Source organism: Symphalangus syndactylus, chromosome 12 (assembly GCF_028878055.3).
Source record: "Symphalangus syndactylus isolate Jambi chromosome 12, NHGRI_mSymSyn1-v2.1_pri, whole genome shotgun sequence".
Classification (NCBI taxonomy): Eukaryota; Metazoa; Chordata; class Mammalia; order Primates; family Hylobatidae; genus Symphalangus; species Symphalangus syndactylus.
In genome coordinates, this window is record NC_072441.2 from 70,643,785 (window position 1) to 70,660,705 (window position 16,921).

Genomic DNA, 16,921 nt, shown 5'->3' on the forward strand with positions numbered 1-16,921 from the left:
TTTTATTAGTTTGAGGTTGACTGTCTATTTCTCCCCACCCACTTTGTTGGCAACAACCTAAAAAACAATCATGTGTGATTTGGTGGCCTGAGTTCCACATCAGATTGTTTCTCAGGAAGCAAAGGTTATTCCTGAAGCTGGGGATTTGCCTCAACTGAAATAACTGAAACGGGACAGGGATCTTTCAAACTGGATGCTTCTATCATTTTGTTTTATCTGATTTCCAATCATCAATCCGGAATCACCAACATTCTTGAAGGATTTACCACTCAACTCTGAAAATGACTGCAACTGAAATAAACATATATTCCATTTTAATGGAAGTAATACACATGCTTATGTTTAATTCAAGATACAATAGTGGACATTTTGTAATTGGAAATGGTTTGGTAGAGGTATATGGTTTACTGATCCAATGGAAAGGTTTGAAATTTCACACAAAACAAAGTATTAGTAAAGCAAAGTGTATGGTGGGTCTCAGGAGATCTGAAGTCTGGCCTCTGCTGTCTGACAAGATGTTACAACAGGTTACACAGTTTCTCCTTTTATAGTAGTCTCTAAGGTCTTTCCCTCCATTATGCAGAAACAATGTAATTAAAAGTGCCTTTCAGATCATAATGTGCAAACAAACATCAGCTAGTATTATTATAGTTAGTGGATTTGAGAAAAAGACTTTCAATTATTGTACATTAGTTGCTGTAACACTTGTACAACCTCCCCCTTTTTTTCCACTAGTAGGGATCAGGATGTGAGTTGCTTTTACCAAAGTATGAATAATGATGAATAGGAGGGCAAGGAAGTATCTACCATATAATTGGAACCCGATAAACACTCACTGATTTGTTGATGAATCAATGAATGAATTAGTGTGTAAATGACTGAATAATGTGAAGATTCAAGGAGTAATTACAGTTCGGTTCAATAAACATTTACTGATGGAGGTGACCAAAGACAAGTCACAGGGTAGGGAAAGGTAACCTGAGCAGACCTTTGGTCTCTTGGCCTCACCTGCAGAAGTCCACTCCAACATTCTTGAGCTTTACAACTGCAGCATAGGTATGTCCTTCCTTAAGCACTCCAAACTTCACTGATGATGGGAGAAGATGGAACCCAAAAAGGGATGACTTTGCGTTATTAATGGCGGCAGATGCAACAGAGGATGTGTTCACTTTTCCTCCAACAGAATCTTGCACCTTTGCATTAAGGAAAAATTAATAAAATGGTTCTATTTTGAGTTCCCAAGATTAAAAAAAAAAGTCCCTGTCACCAGAGGAAAATAACTGTTGGGTTGCTGGAGGAAATGAATGTTTACAGTCTCTTGTCATCCTTACAATAGTCCTGTGAGGATGTATTTTAGGCTTTGTTTTAAGGATAAGGAAGTCAAGTTCAGAGAACTGACAGACAGATAATTGTTCAAGTAGTAAGTGGCATAGCAAAGATTCAGACTCGAGTTTGCCTGATTCTAGAGTCTGTGCTCTTTCATCTGTGCCAGTGGTCATCAAATGTTAGCTTCCATCAGAATCTCCTGGAGGACACATAAATACACAGATTGCTGACTTTACCCCCAGAGTTTTTCATTCTGTTGGTCAGGGGCAGGGCCCAAGAATTTGCATTTGTAACAAGTTCTTAGTGTTGGCAATGCTGGTCAGGCAACCACACTTTGAGAAACATTGGTCTGTGCCCTTATTATTAATCACATCAGCAGCGCTGACATCATCTCAGAGTTTGTTAGAACTGCAGAATCTCATGCCCTACACCAGACCTAGTGAGTCAGAATCTGTATTTTAACAAGATCCCGAGGTAATTCATATGCACATTAAAATTTGAGATGTACTGTAATTTATATATTGTCAGTTATATACATATGTATATTACAATAAATTTTGTGATGGAGATGAACACAGTATGCCATGGAAGAAAAAAAAAGATAATTATCAAAACTGGTGGGCTCCAGAAGGTTTCCCAACAGAACTAGGTGGAATCTTAATCTTAGAGGCTCTGAGGAAGAAAGGAGCTTGGTATTTTTAAAGAATGAAGAGAAATCTACAGTGGCTGAATTATAGTGAGTTTGACTCAGGGTGAGGGTGAAGAAGCAAATGGGGCCTTATCCTCATGCTAAGACATTTGGATTTTATCCTAAGAGTCATGGCAACGGTGGCCAATGATTCCTTTAGCCAGTAGTAGTATGCTGGTAAACTGGCTCTCTGAAAACAATTCTGATTTCTACTGTTTGCCAATTTTGTGGTGCAAGTACTCCCAGCATGGGTGATTTCAAGCTATCAGTTTGGTTTGATGACTGGCTCATAAAATTTCTCCCAGCAGCCTGTATGAGCCAGCTCCATCAAAGCACCGTCTGAGTTTGCATGTGTGAGATGTAGGTTTAAAGAGCTTCATGGTGAGATGGTGGATACAGTCATAGCATACACAGTGGCTGGAAACTAATAACTTCAATGAATCAGAATTACATAAAATCTGCAAAAGGAGCAGGATTGAAAAAAATAAAAAATAAAGAATTACATCAAATGCTGATTGGCTGTGGGGAATTTGTTCCCATGTTTGTTTTACCTTTGCAAGAGGTTGAGACTTAGGCTTGGAACTCAGCAAATAATGAGGCAACTTCACTTTTTCTTTTCTTGCTTGTCCCACAACATCCTGCAGCAAGGACTGGGTTGGAATTTTCATGGGCTCATAAGATTCTGGTTCTGTTAGAGAGAAAGCTTAAATTATGCCACATGGACACTTTATTCAAAGACATTTGAAGTAATATCAGAGTGTATAAGAACATAAACCAACTTGGAAACTTTTCTTCTTTGCTTTTCAAAGAGCTTATTTATTTATTTTTAATTTAATTTCAATTTTTCTTTTAGATTTACTGCAGGTTTGTTACAAGTGTATAATGCATGATCATGCTGCCCAAATAGTGAACACAGTATGCAACAGGACATTTTTCAGCCTGCCTCCTCCCTTCCTCCCTCCTTTCAGAGTCCCCGGCATCTCTTGTTCCCCTCTTTATACCCATGAGTATCCAAGATTTAGCTCCTACTCAAGTGAGAACATGTGATTTTGGGTTTTCTGTTATTAATCTGCTTAGAATAATGGCTTACAGCTGCATCCATGTTGGTGCGAAGATTATGATTCCATTCTTTTTTATGGCTGCATAGTATTTCATGGTGTACATGTACTACATTTTAAAAATCCAGTCCATCATTGATGGACACGTAGGTTGATTCCATGTCTTTGCTATCGTGAACATTACTGCAGTGAACACGTAAGTGTGTGTGTCTTTTTGATAGAACAATTTCTTTTTCTGTGGGTGTATATCTAGTAATGGGATTTCTGGGTCAAATTGTATTTCTATTTTTAGTGTAAAGAGCTTATTTAAAAGGAGAAAAGTCTTCTGTTAATTCTCATTTTATGCCTTTTCATTTTACAAAGTGATTTTACATACATGACACAATACTGATCCTCACAACAACCCTATAAGGTGGGCAGTACAGATGCTATTAGCATCTATTTTTTAATAAATGAGAAAAATAAGATTCTAAGAAGTCAAGTGGCCTGCCTAGGATGAACTGAATTATACCCAGATCTTCAAAGTTCCATTAGATCAACATTATATAATACAATACAACATTAACTCTGAAAGATTTCTTAAAACTAATGAGTAAAAAAAAAAAAATCCCAAGAATTTCTTTGATTCTACTACCATATTCATAGTTTTAAAAAGTGGTTTAGTAAGTATAGATAAATTAAGCCAGAAAATTAAATCTTCAGATCACTAAATTCGGTGACTTGTTCTTTTCCTCAGTTACATGAGGGAATGAGCAAGTGTAGGAAATCCATGCAGCAGTAGCTGTGTGTCTTTGTTCCACAGATCCAGGAGGTGGAAATAAGAATGGTATTTTAGATCATGGTAGTTAAAAATCCTTTCCTGCATTCAAATCAGGAAGAGAGGAAAAGGAAAGGGGCTAATATTTGAGTGTCCACGATCTGCAGGTGAGTGCCACACATGTTTTTACACCTGAATGAGGGGGCTTTGGCAGTGATAATCTTGGACTGCTCAGCATTCTTCCCATCCTCCATCTCTATGCAAACTCCTGCCACACACATCTGGTGCCAGGACATCCCTGGTCCCAACCATGAGGAGCAAAGCCCAGTCAATGAGGGCCCTTCCCTGGATATTTCTGCTGAAGTGGACAGCGATAACCCCATCTTGCACACTAGGTTATGGATCTGGAAGAATCGGAATCTTAGGCCTTTATGGCCATGATCTCTGTCTGCCACATGGAAATAGCCTGTCCTTTGTAGGAGAGGATAAAGCCAAACAGAAATAAGTAGGGATGGATTACGGTGGAGGCAGGGGGGATGTGGAGAGAAACAGGCATTCAGACACAAATACTCTCCTGGAAAGCCAGAGTACCTGAAGCCAAATGCCCCTGGGCTAGCACCACAGCCACACAGCCACTATTCTGTGGTTTGCTTTTGGTCACCAATAAATTTCCTTTTTTGTTGTTGTTCAAGTGAATTTGAGTTTTAGTTCTCATGGCTGTAAATGAGAAGTCCTGACTAATATAGTAGCAGTGTCTCTCTCTCTTTCTCTTTTTTTTTTTTTAACCAAAGGGGAAACAGAGGATCAGAGGATTAAATAACTTGTCCAACAAACTATAATGTGGGTCAGGGCTGGAATGTGGACCTAAGTGTGTTGGAACCACAAGGAACATGCTCCTTTTACTACTCAGCGTGTCCCAAGCCCATTTGTGAATCACCATCTGCTGGGCTGCTTTTGGAAGAATAGAGATTTCCAGTCCACATGCCAGTAAAGCCCTATTCCTGACCAAAACAGAATCAGAATATCTGGGAATGGAACTCAGTGATCAGTGTTTTTATGTATTTATTCCTTTTGATCACTATTCTCTGCATAGGCAACCATTCTAGTAGCTTGGTATAGTTTTTGTTCATATCCTTGCCGTATGTGTACTACTGCTTTGTGTGCGTGCACGTATCAGTCTAATAAGTACTAATTTGTTGCTCATACTGTAATTATTAATAGTAAATATGGTATGGAGTTTATCATGAGCTGGACACTGTGCTAAGCATTTTGCATACATTAACTAATTTAATTCTCACAGCCCTGTGATGTATATAGCATTATTTCCCCTTTACAGAAGAGAAATAGGAAGAGATAAATGGTTTAAATAATGTGCCCAGTGTCACATAGCTATTACACAAGGAGCCCAGATGTGAACCCAGGTAGAGCCCGTACTCTTAGCTCTGCTCTATACTAGACTGCCTCCAATAAAACATGCAGATGATTATTCCACCGAGCCTGCCCTCCAGGGATCAGGATAATGGGTGAGGGAGTCCTTGAGGGTCTTGGAGCAGTGGCTGATTACCAGCTGACACAGAGGTCCTTTAGTATTTTAAGAACTGGTACAATCCAACTAGTGCATTCATCTGAATATTACTGCTGTACCTGAGCCGACTGAAGAACCAGTAGTGGTTCCTTGTTACCACGCTGAGGAAGGCTGGATTGTTTCTTCACAATTATTTACTTCCCCTTTGAGGATGGCTTCCCTGTAGGTGGAATATATTTCTCTGCTCCATTGACTTTGAGCTTGGCTATGGCACTTGCCTTCACCAACAAATGTGTCTGTGGATGGCAGTGTGTGCCAGGCTGAGCAGAGGCTGTGAGGAGCAGCATGTGCTTCTGCTGGACTCTCTTGAGCTTTGACCTTCTGCTGTGAGGACGGCTTGCCTGACATAGTGGCTCCTTGGCTCCTACAGTGTGGCATTCTTGGAATACACCTGAACATTACCTGCAGCCAGAGGTGTGCTGGTGAATGGTTAACAACTACCTTTCCCAGGGTAAACTGCCCTGGTTTGTACCAGTCTGGGGCAGAGCTGCCATGGACATCCACAGGCCCTCAGACTGCTTGTTTTAAGCCACCACAGGATTTGGCAGCGCTTCCGTGCAGTATTACCACAGTCAGCACTGAACCCATGTTTTATTTTGCAAGTTCACACCTTCTCTAGCTGACTCTATTGTATTTTCCGGACATCATCTTGTATTATTACCAAATAAAAACTCTCTTATTTACTTACACTGATTTCCTGTTCATTTCTCCCTTCATGCTTTTGAACATATTCATTTTATTTTAAATAAAATATTCAGGCCGGGTGCGGTGGCTCACGCCTGTAATCCCAGCACTTTGGGAGGCCAAGGCGGGCGGATCACCTGAGGTCAGGGGTTCGAGACCAGACTGGCCAACATAGTGAAACCCTGTCTCTACTAAAAATGCAAGAAAAAAAAAATTAGCCGGGCGTGATGGTGGGCCCCTGTAATCCCAGCTACTCAGGATGCTGAGGCAGGAGAATCACTTGAACCCGGGAGGTGGAGGTTGCAGTGAGTCAAGATTGTGCCACTGCACTCTAGCCTGGGCGACAGAGCAAGACTCCCTCTCAAAAAAAAATTAATAAAATAAATATTCTTTTCTCTTCCCTACATCAGGAATGTAGTGTAATATAATATAGAGAATTAGGAGTCTTGAAATTCATTCTAGCCCTAGCTCAGTCACAAATTTGCTGTATGATTTTTAGATGTCACTTGACTTCTCCAGGTTTCAGTTTCCTTAGGTAAAATGAGGGTTGTTGTAGGTGATTCACCTCTTAAATCTTAAAATCTATGAAATTCTGTTTATTTTTCAAGACCTTTCCTCCCATAAAGCTTTCTCCACTGCTTTGTGTTAATTCCTTCCTACTCTGAATTTCTTTAAACTTTTTATATCAAAACTTAATTTTCCATTTACAGTGGAGTCATATTATTGTCCCTTATCTCAAGTACCTCGGTACCTGGGGGTGCAGTAGGTGTTTCAAACAATTTATTTTTCCTCCTTCAAAGCTTTGTTTCTTTGAAGCTTGTGCCATCAGACTGTATTAGTTACTACTTCTCCAAGTGGTTATCATTTACTGACCACTCTCAATCATTCCTTTTGTTCACTGGTGATTTTAACACCTGAGAGAGTCTCCCACTTTATCTTTCCTGATGACATCACCTGGATGATCCATCCAACACCCTGTCCTATCTGATTCTTGATCACATCGTTTCTTCATCTTTTCCACCTCACAAAGTCTCATGGCCACATTTTTTACCTTGCCAACCCCGATCATTTTACCATTTTCAAAATCTGTTTCCAGTACCCTTTCTGGATTACCACCTCCTATTCTTCTAGCTTATTATTCTGTCATATCCAGCAGGCAATTATTTGACCTCACTGAGGTCTCTCACCAACACTATCACCTTACACAAGTAGTCCCTCCCTTCTTGTTTTGCTTTCCTGCTTATCTGGAATAGATTTGATGCTCTATCATGATATCCACTCCTTTGCAATCAGACAGGAATTCCCTCATCCATCTTCCCCACACCAAACCTGTCAACCTGCCTGCAAATGTATCCCTACTCTCTCTCTTCTTTCCTGTCACTATGGAGAAGGTGACCCTATTAACCTATTAACCATATCTAAGGTTAATTCTGTCACTCAAGGTTTTCCCCAGATGCCACGTTCTTCCATCTTCTTTAGGACCTTGCAGTCTTGCACCTTAGGTGCCTCCTTCTTTGGCATCATCAAGTTCTCTCTGGTATGGAATTATCATCATTTGCAAATCAATAAGCTCCAGTATGCCTAATCTTTAGAAAAATATCTCTTCCTTGACTACATATTCCTCTTTTATATGCAATCCCATTTCTCTAGTCTTTTAAGCAAAACTCTAGGGTAAAGCTGTGTACTCTTGTGCTGCCACCATTCTATCTATTACCCACTTCACTTAGGCTTCAATCCCCTCCGTGCTCTGAAACTGCCCTTGTTAAGTTCACCAGTGATCTCCATCTTGTTCAACCCCATCTTCCTTTCTCACCTTGCTTGACCTTTCAGGGGCGTTTGATAGACTCCAAATACTCAGTGATTTCACACTCCTGTTTTTCTCCTACCTTACTGGCTTCTTCTTCTTCTTCTTTTTTTTTTTGAGATGGAGTTTCACTCTTGTTGCCCAAGCTGGAGTGCAATGGCGTGATCTTGGCTCACTGCAACCTCTACCTCCCAGGTTCAAGCGATTCTCCTGCCTCAGCCTCCCGAGTAGCTGGGATTACAAGTGCATGCCACCAAGCCTAGCTAAGTTTTTGTATTTTTAGTAGAAATGGGGTTTCACCATGTTAGCCAGGCTGGTCTCGAACTCCTGACCTCAGGTGATCCACCCGCCTCAGCCCCCTAAAGTGCTGGGATTACAGGCATGAGCCACTGCGCCTGGCCTACTGGCTTCTTCTTAATGTCCTTTACTGGCTCTTCCTCTGCCTTTTACCTTCTAGAGTTTGCCTCAGGATAGCCATTCTCAAGGCATAAACCTATATCAGCAACATCAGCACCACTTGCGAACTCATCAAAACTACAAATTCTCAGCCTCACAATCGGTTTAACCTAAGAATCATCATTGATTCCTCTTTTTGTCTCACTCCTGCATCCTCTTGAGCAGCAAATTCTATTGGCTCCACCCTCATGATATAGTTCCTATTAATTTCCTTCTCACCATTCCCTCTTCGCCCACCACAGCCCAGGTCTTCAGCAACTCTCACATGTGCCACTTCAGTTGCTTCTTCCTTGCTTGCTCTTTTTCTCACTCCTCCCTTTCCTTGCCACGAGTTGTTATCCTCACAGAGTGATCTTTTTAAAATAAAACTTAGCCATGTAACTACCCTGCTCAAAACCTTCCACTGATGTTTGAATAAAACTGCGCTGAGAAGTACTACATGATCTAATCTCTGCCCCTCTTTCTGACCTCATCTTCTTCTACCTTTTCCTCTGCTCATTTTGTTCTAGCTACATGCCTCCTTAATGTTTCTTCGCCTCAGGACCTTCATACTTGCTATTCTCACTACATGAACTATTCCTCTCTCCTAATCTTTGCAGGGCTGACTCCTTCTTATACTCGTCTCAACTCAACTATTTTTTCACAGAGAGGCCTTCTAATCTCCTAATGGAATGTTGCCCCTCTCCCAAGTCGCTCTCCATACATTGTACTGTTTTATTATGTCATAATATTTATTACAACCTGAATTTATCTGACTCATTTATTTGTTTACATATTGTCTAGGTTTGCTCATAATATGGGAGGGGTCTAGCTCCATCAGATATGGAAGGGGTCTAGCTCCATCAGACTGTGGCCTCATCACTGTTGTATATCCATGCCTAGAACAATGCCTAGCAAACAGTAGGCATTGAGTAATTATCCACTGAATGAATAAAACTTGTAGGAGAGAAGTTTAAGTCAGAAACGCAAAAGTCTTGTATGGGGTAAATCTTTTTTTCTTTCCTCTTTTCTTTTTCTTTTTCTTTTTTTTTGGGGGGATGGAGTCTCGCTCTGTTGCCTAGGCTGGAGTGCAGTGGCATGATCTCAGCTCACTGCAACCTCTGCCTCCCAGGTTCAAGCGATTCTCCCGCCTCAGGCTCCTCAGTAGCTAGCATTACAGGCAAGTGCCACCATGCACAGCTAATTTTTGTATTATTAGTAGATACAGGGATTCACCATATTGGCCAGTCTGGTCTTGCACTCCTGACCTCAAGTGATCTGCCCCGCCTCAGCCTCCCAAAGTTATGGGATTACAGGCATGAGCCACAGTGCCTGGCCAGGTAAATCTTTTAATTCACACTTAAATGTGGCAAAATACTTGCTCTATAAGAGATAACCGAAACCCATCAGTAGATTCCCATCTCACATTCAGCATGGAACATGACCACAGGAACCAAGTGGTGGCAAAATTATCTACACAATGCAAATTACTCTCTCTATCTCTCTTTTGTGACCAACTACATTTAGTTGAATTATCTTAGTGAAATCGGCATAATGTGACTCCACTGTAACTAGATATTCTCCTGTATCATTCTATATTTTAATTTCTGCTAGTCCAATAAGATTATGTGCTATGTAAGATAGACTACATCTTCTGTTTTTCTTCTAGCACCTGCAGGACCAAGAAAGTACTGAGATAACACGTAATTCTAAGTATCAAATTTCTGGCTACTCAAGAAAAGCTATCAGGTGTCGTCTGATCCTCAATAAATCATACAAGTTCTCAGAGAACTAAAAGGGATAAAATTAAGTAAAAATAAAATAACATCAAAAAAGTATTTCTTCGTATTTCTTTCCTTCAATATGGAACTTGCAATCATTCTCGAAAATGTTATTTGAGATATTTTGATGTGCTAAGAAGCCTTTGCAAAGCTGCATAGCTCCAGGATCCGTGACCCTCTCGATTTTTTTCTGTAACTCTCAACCACGTCTCCTAGTGCCATCTCCCATCTGCCAAAAAGATGTAATGTTCAGTTTCAAGAAGCAATAAGATAAAAAAGACTGCCATACCTTCAGGAGATTTTGTTAAATTTTCGATTTGGTTCTGAGCAGTGAAATCCTTCTTATCTGCAGAAATCTCTGGTTTTGGAAGACTAGGTACACTTGAGGATTTCTGTTCTGAAACCTTATGTGGCTTGAAATCTAGAAAACCAGAAATGAACCTTATAAAGTGATATTTTGTACAATGATATAATGACTATAATGTTTGCATGAACAAACATTGAACAAGGTGTTTTACAATGAACAACGTACCTTTTCTCCCAATCTCTTTAGAAAGAGTAAATATAAGAAAGCTATTAAGAGGCAGGGATTCTTAAAATATGATATAATGTTTGCCATTAACAAACAGGAAAGTATTTGCAAAGTTTGTACTCCCTAGGAGCTAGCTGGTTCTTTATGGGTATTATGACCAAATAGTAGAGTTGTCACCTTGTTGTGTTATTTAGAAGAAACCAAGTAATTTGTTTCTACTTTTACCTGGTAATGGCAACTGAGATGTGATCTTTTTTTAAAAATTTCCAAACTTCATTCATTACTGTGAAAACGTAGCTCCTTGTTAAATGTATCTCTTTAAGAAATAGGTACAATAGGAAACAAATTTTAAGGAAATCTATCTAGGATTGAGGAGGCAAATACATTTCAATTCGTGTGTGTGCCAACCCTGGTTGAATAGTCCTGGCTGCCTCAAGTACAGTGCGAAAAGACTTCCGCAGTCTCACTCCATTTCAAGAGGAGAATAGCAGTGCTTGGTTAGTGCTGACTGCCCAGGCTGCAGGAGGTCTGAGAGGCAGCCTAACAGCCACCAATTTCTGATCCCTGATTTCTCCCCATCACATTTATAAGTCATTGTTCCAGCCTTAATCTTTGGTTTACCAACTCTGTCATAATTAGATATTTCTATTGGCTGTGTTCATTATAGACAGCAGAACTTCAAGTATCGTATTGTACAGTAGAAAATTCCTCTATCTGGGGTTTTTTTTTTTTTTTTTGAGACGGAGTCTCGCTCAGTCGCCTAGGCTGGAGTGCAGTGGCGCAATGTCAGCTCGCTGCAGGCTCCACCTCCCGGGTCCACGCCATTGTCTCCCTCAGCCTCCCTAGTAGCTGGGACTACAGGCACCTGCCACCATGCCCGGCTAATTTTTTGTATTTTTAGTACAGACAGAGTTTCACCGTGTTAGCCAGGATGGTCTCGATCTCCTGACCTCATGATCCACCAGCCTTGGCCTCCTAAATGCTGGGATTACAGGCGTGAGCTGCCGCGCTCGGCTCCCTATCTGGGTATTTTAACTACTCAGTTTACTAGAGAGAAACACTAAATTTTATTTCATCCCTAAATTCTTCAGCATGCAGCTCCTGAGAATGAAGACATTCTCCTACATATTAACAGCAACATCATCATACCCAAGAAATTAACAGTAATTTAACAATGTCCTCTCTTACACAGTCTCCTAATCAAACTTGTGCAGTTTCTCCAAAATATCTTTTATAGCTGTTTTTTCCTCAATCAAGCATCCCAATCAAAGCTTAGGTTTCACATTCAGTTTTTATATCACTTTAGTCTGTTTTAGTTTAGAACAATCATCCCACCTTTTTTGTTTTAATGACATTGATTTTTGGAGAGGCTGGGCTGGTCGTCTTATAGAATGTCTGCATTTTGGTAGACATTTGTCTCTGTTTCCTCTTGATTAGATTCTGTTTAAGGATTTTTGGCAAGAATTCTCTATAGGATTGTATTAATCGGTTTTCCACACTGCTTATAAAGACACATCCAAGACTGGGTATGTCTACAGGCAAAAGATTTAGTGGACTCACAGTTCCACATAGCTGGGGAGGCCTCACAATCATGGCGGAAGGCAAGGAGAAGCAAGTCATGTCTTACATAAATGGCAGCAGGAAAATAGAGAGCAAACTTGTGCAGGGGAACTGCCCCTTATAAACCCATCAGATCTCATGAGACTTATTCACTAACATGAGAACAGCACGGGAAAGACCTGCCCCCATGATTCAATTACCTCCCACCAGGTACATCCCACAACACATGGGAATTCAAGATGAGATTTGGGTGGGGACAAAGTTTAACCATATCAAGGATCTATGCACTTTGTGTTGCATTACATGAGAACTCACTTACTGCTAGGTTGTGTCATTGTTGGTAGGAGTTTGATGACTTAGTTAAGGTAGAAAATGCTGAATGTCTCCATTGTAAAGATACATTTTCCTCCTTATAATTTGTAAGTAATATGTGGGTTGATATTTTGAGACCTTATGAATGTCTTGTTCCCCAGTGAACTTTCATTACTCTCTTGCTTTTTAAATTAGTCCGGTCTCCTAAATGCATTTAGGGCAATTTTAAGCATACAGGAAGAAAACTAAATGTTATTTACATATTAGTTTTCTCATATAACTCAACCAGATCTGTCATATGCAGGTTACTGTAGGCTATGTCATCAGCTATCACTGGTTATGTCCTAAGAGGCCACTGTTAGGTATTATTCAGTTACGGACATTTAATAGGAATATGTGCTATGCTAATGTATTACCTAGCTTAAGATCAGATGTATCTTGAACAGCTGTTTCGTTTGCATCTTCATTTTTATTTGTAAAAGAAGGCAGTTTTTTGGAAAGACTGTCCAGATGATTATCCTGAAAGGAAAAAAAAAACTTATTTTAGACTTATACATGGCTGAAATTCAGCTGTCACAAATATGTTAAATTAACAAGCAATAATGAAAACATATTTTTAATGCCCTGAAAATAAAGTTTACAAACTAAAATTCTACAAGAGACTGATTAACCCAATTCTAGCTTTTGTTAACTAGTCATAATTTCCCGTAATTTCTTCTGAAATTTTCATATAAATGCAGGGCGTTCTGAACACATGAAAATATTCGCTTTGCTTCAGGGTTTTAATGAACTTTTGGCCAGTGAGGGGAAGGTCGGGGCTGTGGTCCTACAGGTAGGCTGAAATAGAACAGGAGAAGAGCGTTCTCCCTCCCTGAGCTTCCAAGAACTCACAGTCTCTTAGTGCTGTCTTAGCAGCTGATGGATGAGGAAATGTTAACTGAATAAAAATTTCAAAATAGGTTATCAGAGGACAATCAATGATAGGAAAGATTCTGCCTAAAAAGGCTTAACATAGATGGGAGAGGGTAATTAATAGTGAGACTGAAAGGCAGGATGGGGGAGTGATAGTAATACATTGCAGAGAACGTCTACTTAGGTGCAAGACCTGAAATTAGTCTTCCTTATCACATGCTTGAGAGAATATGGATTTGAAGGGTACAGGTTAGTCAGCCAGGTCGATGCAGGAAAGAATTAAACAGCATCAGGAAAGATAGATCACATAATAACATATGCAATATATCAAATTTATAAAAACTTTTATTAAATTATTGTTCATTATATTCAATTACCTGAGACTGATATAACTGGCTCAATTCAGATTTAAAAAAGGGTGGTATTATGCGGTTCTTAATATCCATTAGATAATTCTGTGTTGTCTCAATTTCCTTCCTGGTTGATGTTTCCATAATGATGCAAAAGAAGACATAGAACATTTTAAAGTGTTATTTGTTTGTGCTTTAGCTCTAAATCCCACAAAAATGAATGCAATCACTAACAATAAAACTGTTAAGAATTAATTTGTTAGATATTTTTTGTCAACTTGTTTTGGTTCATTTTCTCTTCTTTTAGAATCAGTCACATTTCCTGCTTCAAAAATCAGACTCTCATGTAAGATAAGAAATAATGATACCAGGTGTCAGTTTGATTTTGTAGTTGATCTCAAAAGGCTAAAAACCACATAGTCCTGTAATGGTTAAACTTTTTGAGGTTTTTCAATGCTCTGAGCTTTAAATGACAGCTAGTGTCTACTGGTTTTCACAATTTCAGTAGCAGTAGTAACAAAAAAAACCCTAAACAAACCAAAAACAAAAACTTGAGGCATGATTTGTGAATAATGTGGTCAGTGTTTATAGAGTTAAAGAAAAGCAATCAGGATAGTACTGCTTTCCAATACCAGAACCCCTATGTTGGGGAGACATTATAGGGAAAGCCAATGAGATGTAAACTGAAGTCATTGAGTAAGAGTCCAGGAGCTTTTAAAGAGGGCTGACTCAACTGGGAGACTTTTCCTTGTCCTTGCCTCATGTCTTTCCCTACTTCCTGAAATATGAATGTAATGGCTGGGGCTGCAGCAACCATTTTGCAACTATGAAGTAAGCTTGAGAATGGAGATGATGTACTAAGAATGATGGAACAGATGAAAAGAAGGAATCTGAATTCCTGATGATGTTGTGGTGCTTCCTACCATGAACTGCCCACCTCTGACTTTTTTCACGTTAGGAAAATAAGCCCCTTTTAATACAAGCACTGATTTGGAGGTTTTCTGTTAAATGTAGCTGAACTCAGTCCTCCCTGAAATAGTTTTCATTTTTAAATGCTTATTGCACTAAAAAACCTAAGTTTTGCAAAGTATTTTACATTTAATCTTACAATAACCCTGTGAGTTACTATTTTTATACTCATTTTATGAGTTGAAAAACCAAAGCATAGAGAGGTTAAGTAACTTATTCCAAATCACATTACCAATAAAGGGTGGAATCTAAATTAAAACCCAGGTTGCTTGCCTCCAAACCCATGATCTTGACAACTGCACATGCTAGTCAGCCGTCAGTTCCCTAGTGTGAGAGCTAAAAGAGACCTTAGATATTTGGCAGTCCAATTAGCCTCAGTTTATTGATGAGCAAACTGAACTCCTGAAGTAAATGTTACTGAAGTGAAACAACCAGCCAGCATCATACATTCTGTAAGTAATCAAATTGTAACTGACTGGATCTGTGACCAGTGCTCTTATACTAGTTGACCTGTCTGGAAATATCAGACAGGCATGACCAAAATATAACCTTACTTAAAAAACTTTCACTTCCCATTAAAAGTTTCTTATCTCTACTGCCTCATTGCATTCACTCATCGATCTATGGCAGTCTGGCTGCTGCCCACCACTCTTTTAAAATTATCCTCACAAAAGAAACTAATCAACCTTGTAACTGATAAACCCAAATTCCTTTTTTCATTCCCATTTCTGATTTTTCTACAGCATCTGACATTTGCCGACCAGCTTCTACTTCCTTGAAACTTTTTCTTTCCTTGACCCAGTTCATCTTCCACATTGCCAACACTTGTCTTTCTGTGACACTCATCTAATTATATGTTTCACTCTTCTTCTTCAAAAAACTTTCACTGGCTTGCCATTATATACCTATATGTTAAAACTTGAAATTGTTAATGTTTCAAAATTTTAAAAATTTGTGTAGATAATACAAGCATATGTACACAGTTTAAAGAACACTCAAGAGTACATAATAATGAAGTCTCCATCTCATCCTATCCCCCATCTCTCAATCTCCTTCCTCTCAGGCAATCACTGTCTCTTGGAGAAGCTTTTAGGGATATTCTGATAATAATGTGCTTCAGGGCACACTACCTTGAAATATGGCAGCTTGACACACTGAATATTTTCAGCTGAAGGAATTTGAGAAAATGGCAGAAGCAGGAAGTTTACTCTCACCTTCCCTCTGCCCTTCTTCCCTGAAGCAGGACATAAAACCTAGAAAGGATTTTCTGACCTTCCCCTAAAGCAGCTCTTAAGACTCTCTCATGAGAGGTGCCCTTGCAATACACGCAGGAAAGGAGCATCCTTATCTCTGAAGACACAGATGCACAAAGAGGAATCTGAGCAACAGACCTTCCTATAGTCCCCCACTTATTACCGCTAGATTGTGCTTTTTTGCCCTATCATATTTCTCCATGAGTGTCCATTCTTCATCAAACCTAGCATAAAGACACTCAGGTTTAGCCATTTATTTGGGTCTTCATTTCCTTATAAAGACTGTCACGTCATGCAAAACTTAATCTATCCTCCCTGCAGACAGTATATCCCTTCTAGTTTGACCTTGTATAGGGGAGGTGATCCATGAGGCTTAAAGTCTTATCTCAGCACTCCCCTAACACATTTCACAAGACAACCCTGACATTTTTATGAAGAAACATATTAATCCTGAAGTTATCCTGAAGAGGAGCCATGCAAATGTGTACAATAGATAGTATCATATGTACTGCCACATACTCAACAAATGTATCTGGCTTCTTTTCTCTTTGACAAGACAGCTGGAGTTGAAATCCCCAGCTAGGACTAAAAGGAAACCAAACCATATAATGCTTAGAGCACATTCCTCCTGTGAATTATAAGAACCTTGAAAGTTTATGACTGTGTTCTGCATTAAGTTCCAGAATATTTATTAGTATATTAGAATCGCCAAAGGCACAGTGAGGGCCTAGAGAGCTTTCTTGCTTAGGAGAGGAAGAGGATCTATCTAATGGTCAAATGGGTTTCCTCAAGAGACAGTGATGTCATCACACAGAGCTGAATGACCACTTGGTAGACATGCTGCAGAAGAGAGTCAAATAACATCTGGGTGCCTGGTAGGACATTTTGGCCTATCCCATTCTCAGAGTCTATTAC

At 39.6% G+C, this 16,921-nt stretch overlaps 1 protein-coding gene across 6 annotated transcripts in view; it reads right to left on the bottom strand.

The window, feature by feature from the left end:
• SPAG17 (sperm associated antigen 17) overlaps nucleotides 1-16,921 on the bottom strand; it is a 238,646-nt gene that overhangs the window by 17,326 nt on the left and 204,399 nt on the right. For all 6 annotated transcript variants that reach the window (XM_063624696.1, XM_063624697.1, XM_063624699.1 and 3 more), the window contains exons 41-45: nucleotides 13,812-13,911; nucleotides 12,939-13,041; nucleotides 10,408-10,539; nucleotides 2,566-2,702; nucleotides 1,009-1,193 (exon numbers count right to left, since the gene is read on the bottom strand). In XM_063624696.1, coding sequence (XP_063480766.1) covers nucleotides 1,009-1,193; nucleotides 2,566-2,702; nucleotides 10,408-10,539; nucleotides 12,939-13,041; nucleotides 13,812-13,911 — 657 coding nt within the window. The remainder of the gene's footprint in view (nucleotides 1-1,008; nucleotides 1,194-2,565; nucleotides 2,703-10,407; nucleotides 10,540-12,938; nucleotides 13,042-13,811; nucleotides 13,912-16,921) is intronic.